Source organism: Emys orbicularis, chromosome 2 (assembly GCF_028017835.1).
Source record: "Emys orbicularis isolate rEmyOrb1 chromosome 2, rEmyOrb1.hap1, whole genome shotgun sequence".
Lineage (NCBI taxonomy): Eukaryota > Metazoa > Chordata > Testudines > Emydidae > Emys > Emys orbicularis.
The window spans coordinates 196,330,959-196,350,839 of NC_088684.1; the positions used below are offsets into that span (position 1 = coordinate 196,330,959).

The 19,881-nt window shown below is 40.4% G+C and overlaps 1 protein-coding gene across 1 annotated transcript in view; it reads right to left on the reverse strand.

The window, feature by feature from the left end:
• Window positions 1-19,881, reverse strand: part of CNTNAP2 (contactin associated protein 2) — a 1,144,465-nt gene that overhangs the window by 494,234 nt on the left and 630,350 nt on the right. Inside the window, exon 12 of the mRNA XM_065398395.1 lies at window positions 4,930-5,049. Within this exon, the coding sequence (XP_065254467.1) occupies window positions 4,930-5,049 (120 nt within the window). The remainder of the gene's footprint in view (window positions 1-4,929; window positions 5,050-19,881) is intronic.

Consider the following 19,881-nt stretch of genomic DNA (forward strand, 5'->3'; position numbering starts at 1 on the left):
ATTTAATTTCAAAATATAGCAGTGTTAACATGAAAGTTTTGGAGAAAGGGGGTATAGTTTTTTGCTTTGGTTTGGAATCTTTGCTTTGAATATAAATAGCATTTCTTAGAGAACATCTCAGATGGTTTCTAGTGGTTTTGTAGTTTCTGCTAGGGTGACCAGACATCCCAATATTATCGGGACAGTCCCAATTTTAGGGGACTTGTCCCGCATCCCGACCTTACATAGGTCAGGACGCCCTTTGTCCCGATATCAGGGTCCGTCCAGACCGCAGTCCCAGCACCACAGTTGCGGCGCTGCCGCTCAACGCTTCCTGCGGCAGCTCCCAGCACCCGCCCATCGGCAGGAGAGCCACGTGCTGCAGGGGCAGGGCTTGCAGGTGCCGGGAGCAGGCAGAGAGCCCTCCGCCCCCCCCCCCCCAGACCTGACCTGACCCACGACCCTAGGAGCCAGAGGGACCAGCCTGCCGGATGCTTCCCGGGACGGGAGCCGCCCCAGGTGAGCACCGCCAGGACTCCCCACCTTGCCCCCTGGCAGGTCCCTCTGGCTCTTAGGGCGGGGGGGCTCTGCGTGCTGCCGGCACCTGCAAGTCCTGCTCCGCGGCTCCAGCAGCTCCCATTGGCGCTTTTCCCAGCCAATGGGAGCCACGGAGCTCGTGCTTGTGGCGGGCGCAGCACATGGAGAGTCTGGAGACTCCCCTCGCCGCTCTCACCCTAGGAGCCAGAGACCTCCCAGCAGGGCTGGTGAGTGCGGCCAGGGAAGGGGGCAGGGTGTGATGGAGTGAGTGTCTGGGAGGTGTGTGTGGGGTGCTGGGCTGTGAGGGTGTGGAGGGCGCTGGGCAGTGGGGGAGGTTTGTGTGTTTTGGGGTGCTAGACAGTGGGGGCCTGTTGGGGGGTGCTGGGCAGTGGGGGAGATCTGTGTGTGTCAGGGCACTGGGCAGTGCGGTTCTGTGTGGGGCATTGTGTAGTTGTGATGGTGGGGCTGTGGGGAAGGGCACTAGGAGAGAGGAAGGAAGGGAGGGAGGGGAAATCTGTGTGTATTGGGAAACTAGCGAGTGGGGGGTTCTGTGTGGGGTGCTGGGCAGCTGTGGTGGGGCTGTGGGCAGGGGGGTGCTGGGCGGGATGTGTGTGCACAGCACTGTGCATTTGTGGTGGAAGGGTTTTAGGGGGGCTCTGGGCATAGTGGATCCAGGGGGCGCTGGGCAGGGGAGCTGTGTGGTGCAGCATGGGCCAACCCCCAACAGGAAGGGGCACGCTGGTAGCACAAGGCCAGGCGGACCAGTGTGGCTCTGGCTCCGATCGGGGCTGTGCACCTGTATCTGTCTGTCGTCACCCTGCTCAACCAATGTGTCCTGATATTTCACTCTTGCGATCTGGTCACCCTAGTTTCCGCACACATTGTATTCTTTATATTTTGCTTACACTGTTGACTAGCCAAAAGATTTTAGAACCCAGAACATTTTTCAGTTACCATAGAAATCCAGGAAGGGCAGAAAACATTAACATGACACATCCAGACTACTAAATCAAGACAGTCTAGAGATATTGACACAAATTATGTCTAGAAACATGGACAAGTGTCTGATGCACTCTGATTTTCTCTTCAACTTTTCTAAGAAAGTGACCCTATTGAAACATGACTATTTTCCAAAACTTGTTGTTTGACTTCATAATATGAATAGGTCAGAGAATTTACACAGCATTCTCAAGAGATAAGAGTTAGAGGCATTCTGGCTTTCAAATGGCTGATCTGTCTGTTTCAGACAAAGGATATTTAGAGATGCTTATTAAATAAAGTACTGGCTTTCTGTAGAACTTTTTAGATTTAATTGTCACCCTCACAAGTTTAGTAGTGCAATGGTGATGCCACAAAATTAACAAATATATTCCTGCTTTGATGTAAGTGACGAAGGAACAGCAATCAAATTCTCTTTCGACCTGACAAGCATAAGAATTTACAAAGCATCCTTAAGTTAATTCTAGCCATGTCTGTAGGCATGAGAGCTTTGTTTCACCTTGTCTTCTTAAGAAAAAGTTAGTTATAATTCAGCTAATGGAAGTCTTTCATTAAACATTTTATTAATAATGCCACAAATCTGCACTAATGCTTTTGAACAGATAAGTCTGTTATCCAGTAAATACCTGATATGCCATACATAACTGCATTTTAAAGTATTTTCTTGTATTACCTATTTAATGTCAAACAACACTAATATGATATCTTTCAATATATTACATAAGGTAATTTAAGGTTATATACGTCACCACTATATCATTTATACCATCAGTTAGATATTTCTGTAGAAGAATTAAAGAATTAAGCTTGATCTCTTCACCTTAATTAGTATATTACAGATATTTCATATTGTTATTAGCACAAAATATAGGGTAGAGGTTACTGAATTCTATCCAGAAAGACATATACTGAATTGAACCCATATCTCCGGTTTGGTGCTCTATCCATTATGCTATACTGCTGTCACTATAAACCAATAAAGGAAGCTGTAAGGACTGGAAATATACCCAGGATGGTTCTATACAGTATGTAAATAGAGGAATAATTGAAAAATAATGCTTTTCTAAGCTGTCATATGGACAATAACATTTAGGGTGACTGTCCAGTTTTAAAAGCAGAGTGGCTAAAGTTACTTGCATTTCAATTTTCACAGTACACCTCTACCTCAATATAACGCTGTCCTCGGGAGCCAAAAAATCTTACCGCGTTATAGGTGAAACTGCGTTATATTGAACTTGCTTTGATCCACTAGAGTGCGCAGCCCCGCCCCCCCCGAAGCACTGCTTTACCGCGTTATATTCGAATTCGTGTTCTATCGGGTCGCGTTATATTGGGGTAGAGGTGTATTACTCACATTTTAACAGTGAATCAGTTCTATCATTATCTCATTTATGTAGGGAATTATATCTGCATTACAGCAAATGTATTAAACAGGAATTGCCTGATGGGAGCAATTCAGCTAGAGCAGGGTTCTGAAACTTTTTCATGACTTGGATCACATCTTAATGCAGAGAAAGGATTGTGGACCCTCTGCCTTCTCGTTCATGATCATATGGACCACCTCCCCACTCACTGGCAATTTAAAAACAATATCTCTATGGCAATTACAGCAGTTGTTTTGTGGAAAAAAAATATTATTAGGAAGGGAAGATGGTTGGTTTTCATTCTCTTGTCCGGTTACTTTCTGGTTTGGGGACACTATTAGTTTTATTCTTGTGTGTACCAGTATATTTATTTTTAGCATATGTCAAAAGTGCTCACACCCTGGATAGATTCACTTTTTCATGCTCAACAAATTATTTCAATCAACTTTTACTGAAAAGGCTACCTTTGAATAATACCCCAAAGCTACAGCTAGTGCTGAACACAGCAGTTCATTTCTTGATTAGGAATCGCTATGATATATCATAAGTTCCCAGCACTGTTCCCTGGCAGTGCATGCCTGTTTACTTACTGATACAGTTAAGGTGCTGGCTATGATTCTGAAAGCCCCAAAGAGTGAGGATCCAGTTAAATGAGAGATTGCCTTTCCCTGTGTCTCATCATTACAACATGTATCTACGCTCTTGCTGCTGGTTCCTGCAGTTGAATTCTGAAGACCTGTGTCAGGGTATTCGAAAGCAAATAGATTCTGGAACCTCTTTATTGTGCAGCTATCCCACAAGATTCTGTATTTTGGGAAATTCAGGGATTAAGTAAAATACTTCTCTTAGCTGAATATTTAGTAAGCTTTGTATTGGTTATTAACTAGTGTCAGCTAAGTGCAGAGACAAATTGCATTATGTATGAACATTGGAAATGAATGAACAGTACTGACCAAAACAAACTCATCTCCTCCTTTGTTTTTAATGTCTTATCCTTATGCTCACCCATCACACCCATGACAAGACAATGGGATAGGGCCCCTTTGTTCATTTCCCTTGACAGAGGATGATGGGGTTGGAGACACAAATTCCAGAAACCCTTTACCCTTCAGTAACTCACTTTAGAGCTTATTGGATTCTCTTTTCTTTGAGAAGCTCTGCATGAAATTATTCATACAAAAGTATTTTTTAACAAAGAAGATTAATTATAAACAGAGAGAACAAAAGAAGCTGTTTGCTTAACATAGCTAGATATACCCTTTCATATGCTAAACGAGAGAAAACATTCTCATCTTAGCTTTAGAGAAAAAGAAGAAAAGTGAATAGCTTATATCTCTGAAAGCAATTCTCTCTCTCTGAACATTTTGGTCTAATTGTGAGCATCATGCTATCCAGACAGAAAAAGCACCTTGCTCTGTCCAGAGAACTTTCTTATCAAATCCTCCCTGATCTAGGACTGCTAACCAGTTTTTGCAAGTTACCTATACACACAATAGGATTTTGGAGACTGGCTCTAGGACATGGTCCACTGAGGAAACATATGCTATGTCTACAATATGAGCATTACAGTGGCCCAGGTGCAGCTATGCCACTGAAGGGTCATAGTGAGGATGCTTCCTACACTGACTAAAAGGATTTCCCCTTCACTATAGTAAATCCACTTCTCCAAGAGGCAGCACCTAGGCCAGTGGAAGAATTCTTCTTTTGATCTACCATTGCCTATCCTGGGGGTTAGGTCCACTTAACTAGATCGCTCGGGGGGGGGGGGGGGGAGAGGGGAAGAGTTGTCAATTTTTCACACCTGAATGATGTACTTAGGTCAAGCTAATTGTTAAATGTAGAATGTAGACCAGGCCAAAGGCTTTTTAACAATGATTAGGTCAGATACCACCCAAACAAGCTTGGCTGGTTTAATATGATCAGGCCTCTTACTAAAACTGAATCATTTTTTTCTTTTCCCAAGAAATATGAATTATGGACAGGCCTCCAAACCCTCTGCCACATATACATTACAAATATAACATGAAAATGGTAATTACAGTACAGTTACCTGTTATGTTGCAGTAAACTTTCAAAGGTCCCAGTGCCCCACTGCCATCTGGATCTATCCAGTAATAATTTGAGGTTTTGCCCAAGTGTTTGTATGCTTCACAGGAGAGGTCATAAATAGCTGGAATGGAATAAAATAAAATATACTAATAAGGAAATTGAAGTCCAGGAGCAACTGATTCCCAATCACAATTACTTTCTTCATAGCTTCATTTTATATTTCACACTAGTGCAAGAACCATGAATTAGTCATTGATTTAATACTTGAAAATTAATAGAAGGCACAATATTTTTTCCAAGGTACACTGGTTACTAGAGCTGGTCAGAGAAAATTTGATGGAATCATATTTTGTTTGGAAGAAAAATGGAGAAAAAGTTCCAATAATGTCAAATGTCTCTTTTTCATATTTTCAAACAGAACATTTGATTTTTCATTTTAAAACTACTTTTCATTTCATTTTTTAAAAATGTGCATTGTATATTATAATATGTAAAAACGAAAGTCAAAATTGGAACAAAATATTTTGATTAATCTTTGTTTTGTTTTGTTTCACAGATAATTTTGAAATGTTCGGGTTCATTCTGATTTGGAACAAAGCCAAATTTTGAAATCTCAAAATCCTTTATGAAACAGAATTCCCATCCTCTATACAGTTCTGCTGGCTCCTTTTGCCACTTACTGTAGATAACTTAAATATTACCCCAGTATTTCCCAAATGTTCTCAGTAGCAACTATGGGAAACACTATAAATTCTTAGGCAAAGTTAATTATTTATCTAAGTCCAAATTGGCAGGTTTTTAGAGTTGACCACTGTAGTGTGCTTAACATTAAAAATAGAGAGTTGCCACCACTTGTCAGACTGCAGTATTTCCAATATTCCAGATACATTTTCCTATTAATTAAATAATTATATGCATAAAAATAATTTCTTACACAAATCTGGAAATGAAATGAACAATAATATTTAACTAATATCTAACTTCTCTGTTGTCCAATAGACCAGACGGCATAGCTTTGTGGGTTGGAAATCAATCAATCAATCCCTAAATGAATGAAATGTTGTTTACCCAGATTTCATATCCACTCTAAAAATCTACCTAATATGCTGGCAATTCCTACAAATTATCTCCTTGGTATGAATGGCTTTATTTCAAATATCCATAAGGACAGTTCATTCTGCTGGGCTCTAGATGATTAGTGAATGATGGATCCCCCTTGTTTAAAGGCCTCCCACCTGCTACTATGAGACAGGAAGGAAAATGAAGGTTGGAAACATCTACACGCTCACGTAATGTGAAAACAGATAAAGTGAAAGTTTGAGTGTCTGTGTTCATGCGTGTGTGAGAAAGAAAATCTCTCTGACCTCCCAATATTGCAGAGGGACAGAGAAGACTATATTGCAGGATAAATTTATTGTTCGTTAGAGATGCTTTAATTTAATAAATTAAGCTTATATAAAAAGCAGACACTTCTCATAACTGAATTGTAAGATGCTCCACTTAGTCATTTCCTTTCTCCCCACTTCCACACCAACGATGACAGATTTTCTCTTTTCACAGTGACTGCACCTGGTTTCAGACATGATTCTGAAAGAATTTATAAGATTTTTTTTTTTCTGAAAAGATTTTTGAAGATCAACAAACATAGCCTGGATAGAATTATATTTCAGTCAACAGAAGACTCTTGGTGTAGAATGTCGCACCATAACGGAGCCACAGTATCTTTTACAAATTAGCAGTACTATAGAAAGGACTGTTCATCGCAAAATGATTTTATCCTTTGATAGCTGATGAATGAACAAGGTATATCCAGAACGTATCTCCTATACTACTGAGTGTATTCTGGCATGGCATACAACATTATTAATTTCATTTCTATGATACTAGACCACAAATGTTTTAACTGGTGCAGTGGAAGATAAGAAGAAGCTGATTAAGAGCTCATAAACGTAAAGTTTTTTATGTAGAACTTCTGTTACCTAGAATTTTGAGGTATACAACACTTTATTCGATACATATGGCCTATCTTTCCCTCAATTTCTCTAGCGTTGTTATTTATGGAGAAACAGGCTCATTCAACTGGTTTACTTAAACACAAGCTTGATAATTATTACCATTAATTGTATCAGCAATGTATTGCTACGAAAAAGTAATTTAAAATGATATAAATGTATGGTACACACTATAGAATCTGTCTTTACATTTTCTGCACTGCATTTTTTAATATGAAGAGATTGTGATACAGCAACAAGTTCTACTTGATTAACTTATTACATCAGGTACTCTGTCCTTCCCAGCGTGCCAAAAATATACTAGCTATTTTACAGACAATTAAAGGGCCCATATTTGATATGTTTCTTTCCCTCCTTTCCATATTCTTTCAGAACTGAAAGGATAATTAAGAAGTGATAGGTACTTATGTGGCAGTGCAGATGAAGATGCATTTGAAATGTTGACAGCCCTGAAGACAAAAAACTCTTATTTAGTCACAGAAGAAACACGAGGAAGATACAGAAGAAAAGGGAGAAACTAGCATACTGAGACAGGGAATAGTGACAAACCAGGCACAAAATTGAGAGGGAAGAAGGAAATGGAGGGCTCAGGGAAGCTGACATCATTAACAGAACAAGGGTGTTAATAAGATCCTGTGAGAAACAGCAGAGATATAATCAGGGTCAGATTTATGTAGACGCTTTGAAGGGAGGGGCAAAAATGTTTAAATTGAATTCAGTTGGCAAAGGGAAGCTAGCCATGGGATTTTAATAAGAGAGTAACAAGGGTGAGCATCAAGTTTGGAAGATCATTTTAGCCATTCTTAATAGGAAGTGAGTAAGATAGGAAATAGGGAAGTCAGAGAAGTGAAGGTTCCTGTAGTCAAGGAAGGAGATAAACCCAGCATTTTATTTGAAGGGAGAGCAAGGAAGGGCTGGAGTTTTGAAATGTTGTAGAGCAGGAACTGGAAGGAATTGCCAACAGCATGGATGTTTGAGGAGAAGAACAGAGGACAGGTTAGGAGTTGTGGGGGAAAAGAACTGGGGGGCCTTCTTTTTAATGACCAAAGTAATCCTAAAGACCCAAATTCTGACCCTCTGACAGAGGTCTGTTATGTTGACAGCCCTTACAGAAAGCAGTACAGGCCAGGGCCCAGGCCAGGGCCTGAACTAGACTAGACTGCACAATTCCCTGCCAAACTCGGTCAAGGGTCATGACCAGAGGAGGGAGGGGGGGGGCAAGGAGGGAAAGAATAAAAAGCCCCAGCAGCAGCACTAATAAAATATGTTCATGGCTGATGAAATATAATAACCGCTTGTGTGAAGCAATAGGTAACTTTAGCTAAATGCAAACTGACTAAATGCAGCTTCTCCTTTGGGTGATCTGTGACCCACTCCGTGATTCCAGCTAAATGCAAAGTAGCCAATCATGGTTCTCTTCTGGGTGCTCTGTAACCTCCCCGAATTTCTAGCTAAATGCAAAACTAGCCACTTAAATACCTTCTTTAGGCGTCCCATGGTAACCCCCTTAACCCTTAACCGTAAAACCCCGGAAAATAACATGTACCTTGCCGAGAAATGTACCCAAACTGGTGCCAAGTATCACCCCCGGGGAAAACCACCAAGCACCCCTGTACCGAAATAAAACACCCAATTCTCAGAAAATAATAAGGAAGGTGCCGGGAAGGGGGAACGGACCCCAACCCCAATTTCTTAACTCATGACGTATTGTTTGTACTTTGCTTGCGGTTTAATGAAATAAAAGCCGCCTGCGAGCAGTCCTCGGGGTGTGTCAGTCTTCGGACTGCACACCAGTGCACTGGTATGTATGTCAATAAACTGGCCTCAGGCTTGAGTCTGTAAACTAAAATCAATGCGTGGGTGTCTTTGACCACGACAGAGTTCTATTTTAACTACTTTTAATTTAGGGAAAGGTGGGACATCCAAAAGAGGATATTGGAAAGACCAGCAGAACTGCAAGAATGGATATAGGGGAAGAAGTAGATTGAAGACTCACCATCAGCAAAGAGACCACGAGAGTAGATTAATCACACAGGATGGAAAGGACCATGGGCAGAGCCATGAGAAACATTAACAGAGAGCAGTACGGAAGAAAGGTTAGAACGGAGGAGCAATCAATCAGCTGCAGTAGGTTAGGAAAAACAAAAAGTACTGAGTCCACAAAATCCAAAATATCACGGAGTTTTTACAGCGTCAAAGTCCACATGAAAACAGATGGGGAGGCACATAGGGATGGACATGTGATCCAGTGGGGATTTCTTAAGGAAAAGGTAGACAGGAATGTATTTGACAAGAGATGGAAAGGAGCCAGAGAAGAAAAGTTAAAAATAAGAGGAAGGGAAAGAATGAGGGAGGAAAAAAAGGAGTTTAGGAGTTGAAAGGAGATAGGTTCAAAGGATCATCTTAAAAATGTTAGAGGAGGATTTACTTACCCATCAGGACCTCAATAGCTCTGCACCTCAGAAACAAAGGAAATGTCTACATCAAGGGTAAAACTAAGTATATGCTGGAGACAGAGATTTCTCAGGGGCTGACTCATGTTTGTAGAAGTTACTCCCACAGGAATTCAAATGACAACAAATCTCATAATTTTCCAATCCAAGTGTAAATCTCTCTGCTTCAACCTTACTGTCTGGCAAATCAATCCATATGAAATATAATTTATGTATATTTTTAAAAGAGAGAAAATAAACATACTTTTCCTTCTGAGTAACACAGAGGAAACCACAAATAACCTACTCATTCTTAACTATGGAAGGAGCTCAAACACCACCTGTGATGAGTGTGATGTGAGAATCTGGACGGTTACATTATAATAGAACAGAAGCTTGAAGACCTCAGAGTCAGGCATACAGTTAAAGAAGGAAAACCAAAGAAGGAGGGGTGAGATTGCCAACCACACTGTCAATTGTGGTGGTGAGGTTTTGTTTGTTTTTAGTCACCTGAACAACAACAATCCAAGTGAGAACACCAGAGTCGTTTCACTAAATAGCCACCAGGATGTGGTTGACCAGAATTAAAGATCTAGAGAAACCGAACGATTTATTGCCTGTATTAGGTTAACTGTTAAAATGCTTAAGCAAAGATAGGCCAAGTGGGGACGAATTGTTAAAAATTCATTGATGTAACTTGTATAAGAACAGTAGTTATACCAACGGAAACTCATCTAATATTGCCTCAGGTTTGCTTTATTCCATTGCCTTTTCTATGTCACCTTCTCTTTCAATATGTCTGTAAGAACAATCACAATGGTTAAACAGGGTGCTGTAGGCCAGGATCCAGTCTGTGAATGGGAGACCCCTGGGATTCCACCCTGAGGGCAGGCATGTTTTAGTAAATAAAGATATTCTCTCGTAAGCCAGAATGGAGAGGAAGAGTAGAGCTGTGTACTCAGTGGTACTTCAGGAGAGAGCTAGTCTTCTCATTCTCTGCTTTTTGGGCCTATAAAAATAGTTTCCAGTACTAGAGGTCTTAGGAAATTGGTACTGACATAAGAGCCTTTTGTTTCTATGGCCTCAGCTCAAATTTGGCCAAGGTCATTTGTAATGTAAATTTGTTACTAACTAATGGCTTGTCACCAATCAATGGAAAGTTAGTCAGTGCTCAGTGAAACTCCTATTGGATAGGTGGCCCAATAACAAAAATCACCACCACAACTGGCACCACTGTTTGTAATCTCTGCAACTGATGAAGGACTGAATGGGCCTTAAGAATTTAACTACCCTTTCACCCCTAGAGAAGGTTCCTGCAGAACATAGGAAGCACACTGGCAGCATAGTATGTAGACACTTACACCACTACTTGATAAATAGAGGACTTCAGTTTCAGAGCTGTCAATCCAGCATTTTTTACAGGCACAATATTCATTTATAAACAAAAGATCTAGCTTGACAGTCTTCACACCTTGAGGACAGATGAAGTGATCTGTAACATGTTAAAACACTGAAAGTTCATCTGCTAGTGAAAAAGGTTTCTGCAGAAATGAAACATTTCTTAAATCTCCTTGTAGACATATAGGGTTGAGTTGCGGAGGATTGCAAGGGACAATAGGAATCGAGAGGATTGCAGCTAGAGGGAACAGGGGATAGACCGGAGAATCGCACCATCACCAGGAAAAGGCAGGTCTACGTGATTGGGGACTCCTTACTGAAAAGAATAGACAGGCCTGTAACTAGAGCTGATCCATTGAACAGAAGGGTGTGCTGTCTGCTGGGTGCTAAGATATGGGATGTGGACCTGAGGCTGAAGAGGATCCTAGCGGGAGCGGGAAAGAATCCACTGATTGTCCTTCATGTGGGAACAAATGATACGGCTAGATTCTCGCTGGAACACATCAAGGGAGACTATGCCAGCCTGAGGAGACTATGCCAGCCTAAGGAAATCGAGGCTCAGGTGATCTTCAGCGGGATTCTGCCTGTTCCTAGAGAAGGGCAACAAAGGTGTGACAAGTTTTTGATGATCGACAGATGGCTCAGGCAGTGGTGCTATAAGGAGGGCTTTGGGATGTACGGCCACTGGGAAGCATTCATGGACAGAGGACTCTCTCAGGATGGACTTCACCTGAGAAGGGAGGGAAATAGACTTCTAGGATGGAGGCTGGCACAACTGATTAAAAGAGCTTTAAACTAGGAATTTGGGGGAGATGGTTGTGACATGTCCAGGTAATCTCCATGCCAGATTTTAACACTGAGAGGGAAGAAAACAAAGCAAGAAAGGATACAGCCGTGCGTAGGAGAATGGACATAAGGAGGAAGGGTAGTGTAGATCTAATGGGTGATACTGGTGGTAGAATGTCTGTGCCTAATCAGGTAAAGAATGTGAGAGAAGCCAAATAGCAAAAATTAAGATGTTTGTACACTAATGCGAGGAGCTTAGGTAACAAAATGGAGGAACTAGAGCTATTGGTGCAGAAAGTGAAATCAGATATTATAGGGATAACAGAAACATGGTGGAATAGTAGTCATGACTGGAGTACAGGTATTGAAGGGTATGTGCTGTTTAGGAAAGACAGAAATAAAGGCAAAGGTGGTGGAGTAGCATTGTATATCAATGATGAGGTAGACTGTAAAGAAATAAGAAGTGATGGAATGGATAAGACAGAGTCTGTCTGGGCAAAAATCACATTGGGGAAGAAAGCTACTAGAGCCTCCCCTGGGATAGTGCTTGGGGTGTGCTATAGACCGCTGGGATCCGATTTGGATATGGATAGAGACCTCTTTAATGTTTTTAAAGAAGTAAATACTAATGGGAATTGTGTGATCATGGGAGAATTTAACTTCCCAGATATAGACTGGAGGACAAGTGCTAGTAGTAATAATAGGGCTCAGATTTTCCTGGATGCGATAGCTGATGGATTCCTTCACCAAGTAGTTGCTGAACCAACAAGAGGGGATGCCATTTTAGATTTGGTTTTGGTGAGTAGTGAGGACCTCATAGAAGAAATGGTTGTAGGGGACAACCTTGGTTCGAGTGATCATGAGCTAATTCAGTTCAAACTAGATGGAAGGATAAACAAAAATAGATCTGGGACTAGGGTTTTTGATTTCAAAAGGGCTAACTTTAAAAAATTAAGGAAATTAGTTAGGGAAGTGGATTGGACTGAAGAACTTGTGGATCTAAAGGCAGAGGAGGCCTGGATTTACTTCAAGTCAAGGTTGCAGAAACTATTGGAAGCCTGCATCCCAAGAGAGGGGAAAAAACTCATAGGCAGGAGTTGTAGACCAAGCTGGATGAGCAAGCATCTCAGAGAGGTGATTAAGAAAAAGCAGAAAGCCTACAAGGAGTGGAAGATGGGAGGGATCAGCAAGGAAAGCTACCGTATCAAGGTCAGAACATGTAGGGATAAAGTGAGAAAGGCCAAAAGCCATGTAGAGTTGGACCTTGCAAAGGGAATTAAAACCAATAGTAAAAGGTTCTGTAGCCATATAAATAAGAAGAAAACAAAGAAAGAAGAAGTGGGACCGCTAAACACTGAGGATGGAGTGGAGGTTAAGGATAATTTAGGCATGGCCCAATATCTAAACAAATACTTTGCCTCAGTCTTTAATGAGGCTAATGAGGAGCTTAGGGATAATGGTGGGATGACAAATGGGAATGAGGATATGGAGGTAGATATTACCACATCCGAGGTAGAAGCCAAACTCGAACAGCTTAATGGGACTAAATCAGGGGGCCCAAATAATCTTCATCCAAGAATATTAAAGGAACTGGCACATGAAATTGCAAGCTCATTAGCAAGAATTTTTAATGAATCTGTAAACTCAGGGGTTGTACCATATGACTGGAAAATTGCTAACATAGTTCCTATTTTAAGAAAGGAAAAAAGTGATCTGGGTAACTACAGGCCTGTTAGTTTGACATCTGTAGTATGCAAGGTCTTGGAAAAAAATTTGAAGGAGAAAGTAGTTAAGGACATTGAGGTCAATAGTAATTGGGACAAAATACAACATGGTTTTACAAAAGTTAGATTGTGCCAAACCAACCTGATCTCCTCCTTTGAGAAGGTAACAGATTTTTTAGACAAAGGAAACGCAGTGGATCTAATTTAACTCGATTTCAGTAAGGCATTTGATATGGTTCCACATGGGGAATTATTAGCTAAATTGGAAAAGATGGGGATCAATATGAAAATTGAAAGGTGGATAAGTAACTGGTTAAAGGGGAGACTACAATGGGTCATACAGAAAGGTGAACTGTCAGGCTGGAAGGAGATTACTAGTGGAGTTCCTCAGGGATCAGTTTTGGGACCAATCTTATTTAATCTTTTTATTACTGACCTTGGCACAAAAAGTGGGAATGTGCTAATAAAGTTTACGGATGACACAAAGCTGGGAGGTATTGCCCATACAGAGAGGGACCGGGAAGATTTGGATGACCTTGTAAACTGGAGTAATAGTAATAGGATGAAATTTAATAGTGAAAAGTGCAAGGCCATGCATTTAGGGATTAGTGGTAAACTGGAGTAATAGTAATAGGATGAAATTTAATAGTGAAAAGTGCAAGGCCATGCATTTAGGGATTAGTACCTTTATACAAGGCACTGGTGAGACCTCATCTGGAATACTGTGTGCAGTTCTGGTCTCCCATGTTTAGGAAGGATGAATTCAAACTGGAACAGGTACAGAGAAGGGATACTAGGATGATCCGAGGAATGGAAAACCTGTTTTATGAAAGGAGACTCAAAGAGCTTGGCTTGTTTAGCCTAACCAAAAGAAGGCGGAGGGGAGATATGATTGCTCTCTATAAATATATCAGAGGGATAAATACCAGGGAGGGAGAGGAATTATTTAAGTTCAGTACCAATGTGGACACAAGAACAAATGGATATAAACTGGCCATCAGGAAGTTTAGACTTGAAATTAGACGAAGGTTTCTAACCATCAGAGGAGTGAAGTTCTGGAATAGCCTTCCAAGAGGAGCAGTGGAGGCAAAAGACATATCTGGCTTCAAGACTAAGCTTGATAAGTTTATGGAAGGGATGGTATGATGGGATAGCCTAATTTTGGCAATTAATTGATCTTTGACTATTAGCGGTAAATATGCCCAATGGCCTGTGATGGGACACTAGATAGGGTGGGATCTGAGTTATTACAGAGAATTCTTTCCTGGGTGTCTGGCTGATGAGTCTTGCCCACATTCGCCATATTTGGGGTCGGGAAGGAATTTTCCTCCAGGGCAGATTGGCAGAGGCCCTGGGGGTTTTTCGCCTTCCTCTGCAGCGTGGGGCAGAGGTCACTTGCTGGAGGATTCTCTGCACCTTGAAGTCTTTAAACCACAAGTTGAAGACTTCAATAGCTCAGACATAGGTCAGGGGTTTGTTACAGGAGTGGGTTGGTAAGATTCTGTGGCCTGCGTTGTGCAGGAGGTCAGACTAGAAGATCATAATGGTCCTTTCTGACCCTAAAGTCTATGACTCTATGAGTCCCTCACAGTGATTCCACTGAAGTCAATGGAATTACACTATTGTAAGAATGATGTGAGAGGAGAATCAGGCCATGAGGTCAAGTCAAACCATTCCCTTGCTTTCATATTCCAAAAGAAGAAACCATATTGAAGTTCTATAGACCGAGGACTCCTTGGAATTTGCTACGGTATCCAAGACTGTCAACTCGAGGCCCTTAAAGAGAATGCTGCAAACATAAGCAGCAAAAAAGAGACCTGAGAAATAGATTTGCAGACCAAAAATTAACACTTTCTGTGAGATCTTTAGAACTCAGTATATTGTATTTAAAGTTGTAGGACACAGGACACACATTGTATCTATAGACCTAACCTGTCTGTTTTAGTCATTAGTTAGATAATTTCTAAGAGCATGAAATAAACTTTACCTTTCACTTTCAATTTAAGAAAATAATTAGACTATTTCCTGCTAACAATGTGTAGAGTCCACAATATTTCACAGTTGTTTGTGGACACCAATGGTTTTTATATGTATCGAAGCACTTCCTTACTGCCCATTCAATTATTTTTAATTACAGCAATGCAAGCTTTAAAATACCCGAGTTCTCATCAGCACTTGAATATTAACCTCATCTGTCTTCAGTCTCTTCTTGGCTTTCTTAAAAGCTTGAATGCATGCTCTCATCAAATTGCATTATTCCCTAAAAGCTGCTGTCTCATTACTGGCCCAAAACAGAGATTTTTAAAGTTTTGTAGTTTTGGGTGTGTAGCAACATTATCCTATATCATAATCTCTCTGAAATATCAAAGCCAAAGTAAAATATTCTTAATTATGGCACTATAGCAGGGTTATGACATCTACTTCTCCAGGAGCAGCCCTTCTATTAAAAAGAAACCAATAACAAAAAATCTGTTTTTCCACTGAGAAGTCAGTTTGTCCCAGTTCCTGTTATATTCAAACAGCAGCCTCATGCTTTTAGAGTCCCTGATGAAACCCAAATGTTGGTGTCCCCACATATTCCCACCCTTTTAGATTTACTTTTGTGTGTTTGATTGGCTTTGCCTATTGCTTTATTCTTGTAATAAATATGCATAGAGTCAAGTGCAAACCAGAAAACAAAAACCTTAAACTGTGCTGATATTGTTCATTGTGTCCTGTTTTGCCAAAGTCAGCAGAGATCTCTATATATACCTTCTACACAACTACTACAACACATGCATTTTCAGTCATATATTACAGTTTTTTATTGTCAGAGAAACTGAGGCACAGAGATTAAATTAGGATAATGGAGCCAAAAGTCACACAGTGACTCAATGGCAGAGAAGTTCTAGATTTAAAGGTCTTCTGACACTCATATTTGTGGTTTATTTACTGGCTCACACTGATGTATGTATCTCATGAAAGATGATCTTCAACTTACATATAAGGCTGTATATGCCAACCTACTGTATTACTTCATTATATATGTGTGTGTGTGTGTGTGTGTGTGTGTGAGAGAGAGAGAGATTAGAATACAAGATGATAAAATTAAAAGTGGTAATGTTTCATTAATGTTATATTATAACAGCAGCTATATAAACAAAGTTAAAAAGTCATCCCAAACTAGCAAATTCCCATGAATTCTGGGCAAAGTCAGATTTGGATCTGAACTTTGTGGCTCTCTCTTATCTCTACAGTGGTCTGAACCTAAATTCCATATCCAAATGTCAGCAAACTTTGTTAAAGTTGGATTAGTACCCAAACTCTGTGGTTTGGAACCATCTCTACTCTCCATAACACTGAAATAGTAAAATAAATTTCAAAACTCATTCTCTAGTTCTGAGTTAAATTCAGAATTACTTCACAAGTTTATATTTGCTTCTGACTGATTTTGCCACATATAAAAAGTGAGAGTGTTATACTATGTAAAAAGTGCAAAAAACCTTTTTGATACAGTATTGGGGGTTACAGTGAGTTACACACAAAAATAATCCACTTAGCCCCTGAAAATTAAAATTTGAATGGCATGTATGCTGTCTTTAAGATTTGCTGAGCACTGACCAACTGATAACAATTTTAATGTATGTCATACTTTTAACTGAATGTTTGACACATTCAGTTTTAATGTCACCAATGTTGCTTTTAAAAACAGGCAAATATTACAAACCAGAATATGACTATTGTTTTACAGAAGGTTATACTTCTCTGTGTTAATTTCTTAGGTGGATATACTTTGTACTGGTAAAAAGCCACTCACTTCACTAGTTATTTGGAACATTTTTTGCCTCTAAACCTAATTATTCCTCCCTACCAAGAATGGAGTTGATGCTTTAAATACACCAAACCTTTTCTCATTAGCAGATCAGTAACTTAATATCATCTTGATTATCTGGAGCTGAAATGGTTTCAGAAGAAGGTTTTGCCAAATATACAAATGATAATGATGCCCTTCTTTTGCAGTGGCTGGTGGCTAAGCAGATGTGGTTGGAAATTACTGCTGAGCATTGCCAGGTTGTCCCCCGCCCCTCCCTTTCAAATGCATAGCAGCTTGTCTGTATAAATAAGCTTGTATCACCCCTCACTTTGAGAGTTCAAATCTAAAACAAATAAAAAACAAAAATTCAAGAGCACATTCCCACCAGCATCGCACAGACACACGATTCTGGCTGAAGAGCAGCAAAAGGGATGAGGAAACCACCGTCACTCAGCTTTTAGATCCATGTTCAGATCTGTCTGTTTGAAATTGACTTGATATCCCACTTTATTTGTTCTTAATTACAAGTATAAAGAACCTGATGCAGCACAGAAAAGATGCTAACAAAGTAAGCAGGACATCTGTTCACTGTGGTTTTCATCCTCTCTCTGGGGGGGGGGAGGGAGAGACCTTGTGTGTAATATTTACCTGTTTTATGACAGGTTTCAGAGTAGCAGCCGTGTTAGTCTGTATTCGCAAAAAGAACAGGAATACTTGTGGCACCTTAGAGACTAACAAATTTATTAGAGCATAAGCTTTCGTGGGCATATATATGCATCCGAAGAAGTGGGCTGTATCCCACGAAAGCTTATGCTCTAATAAATTTGTTAGTCTCTAAGGTGCCACAAGTACTCCTGTTCTTTTTACCTGTTTTATTTAACTCTTACAGCAAAACTCATCCTGCAAAAATAGAAAGCTAAAGAAAAATATCCTTCCCTTTATAAAAACTTGTGTGGTATAAAACATCCTTCCAACCAAAGAAATAAAGCCAGACACATACGCGCCCCCTCTCCCATCCCAAGGAAACAACGTAATGTTAAGCCAAAAGCCTGAACAAAACAGCCTTGTAGCAGAATGTGTAGCTCATCAAACTCGGCTCTGAAAGACTTTGTGAGACAGTGAATTCCAAAGGAGTTCTTCGACTGAGAATGTCCTGCTATGAACCACAAAAAGCCACGTTCCAGGCACTGAAACCTGAGATACCCCAGTGGACCTCAGTTGTGATGATGAAACGGAGGGTAGGAAGCAGTTTCTTAAATAATCAGGTCCCAGACTACATAGGTCTTTAAAGATTCCCACCCAGCCTTAGGAATCAAACAAGTAGTCAGTGGAGAGCAAATCTGCTGTGTGCTTCCTTATGACTCACGACACACAGAAAGCAGCCTGCTGTGTTTTGCACCAGCTGAAGATTCTGGAGGTTCAAAAGCTGGTCTGAGTGCACCACAGAAATCTAGCCTGGAAGTCTCAATAATAACTGTGGTGAGGTAAAGGTGTGTGAGGAAAGTTCACATTCTCCTGGAGAGCTGCAGATAGAAAAAAGGCACTCCAAACCACCACAACTATATGTATATCTACAAAGCAATGAAAGATCCAATAGAGTACCAAGAGCTGCAGTGGAAAAGCGTAGAATTGCATCCACTTTTGAAGGTTCAAGCATAGTCCTTGAAATGCCCCTTGATTAATCTACTGATTCACCAGATTCAGCGGCAGGTCACATACCTCCATCCAGGTCCAAAACAAAGAATAAAAAAAATAGCCAAATGTGGATTTCATGTAAAAGCAATGTGAAGTTAAGTATCACCAGCATATTAGAGGCGATCACAATACCTTATGCTCTCTCTTCAGTGGCCTTACATACACATTAAACAGAAGGGTTGACAAGACCAAAACCCGTGAAACCCTCTTATCTGGATAAAGGAAGAATCTGTATCATTGGTAATTCAGCACCTTTCAAGGGTATAATTTCTCTTTAAAAAAAAAAAGAAAGTTTGCTATAAATGAATAACCTGAAATGCAATTTTCACATAGGAATATAATTAACTATTTGAAAATTTCGTTCTACTTCACAACTTTATTATATCAGACTTCACTGTGAGCTCCTTCATTTTATGATGCATAAGGATGTATTACCTTAATTTTGAGTGATATATATATTCCCCAATAATTTTCTAATATTGTAACAAATCTGTGACCACCTAGCACTTTACAACTGTCACTACGCTACAACCCACGGCCACTTAGATCTTCATGGAAACAACAGAAACAGAAATATTTTATTCCAAAAGCATATGTCTCTACCACTTGTTAACACCTATGGTCTGATTTTATCCACTAGGGGAGAGCAACACAAATACACATTAGCCAATTAATTACATGGGCCCTCAGTTAGCCAAAGCTCATCCTCAAACACCTGGCAGTCACCGGAGTTCAAATCCCCATTGAGACATTAGTTTGGTTGCCATCTAGGATTATCAAGGGTCTATGATGTACATTTCAGCAGTTCTGATTCCAGGAAGCAGAGAGTAGTCAAATACATAGCCATGAGCAAGTTTATTAAAATATAAAATCACTGGGGGCCCAATCTTCCCACATTTACTCATGTTGAGTAGTGCCTCACTCCATCTTTTGTCGCAGATATGGGTTGCCCAATCAGGCTCAGAATTATTTTAAAAGCAACAAATGTCAAAATCCATCAGATGTCTGTTGTCTACAAGACATGAGAAGCATAGGCGTAGTTTGACTTCTATATTTGGGGGTGGGGGGAAACTCCAGTCAGGCCAATGGAGCCATGCATGGGGGGCAAATTCT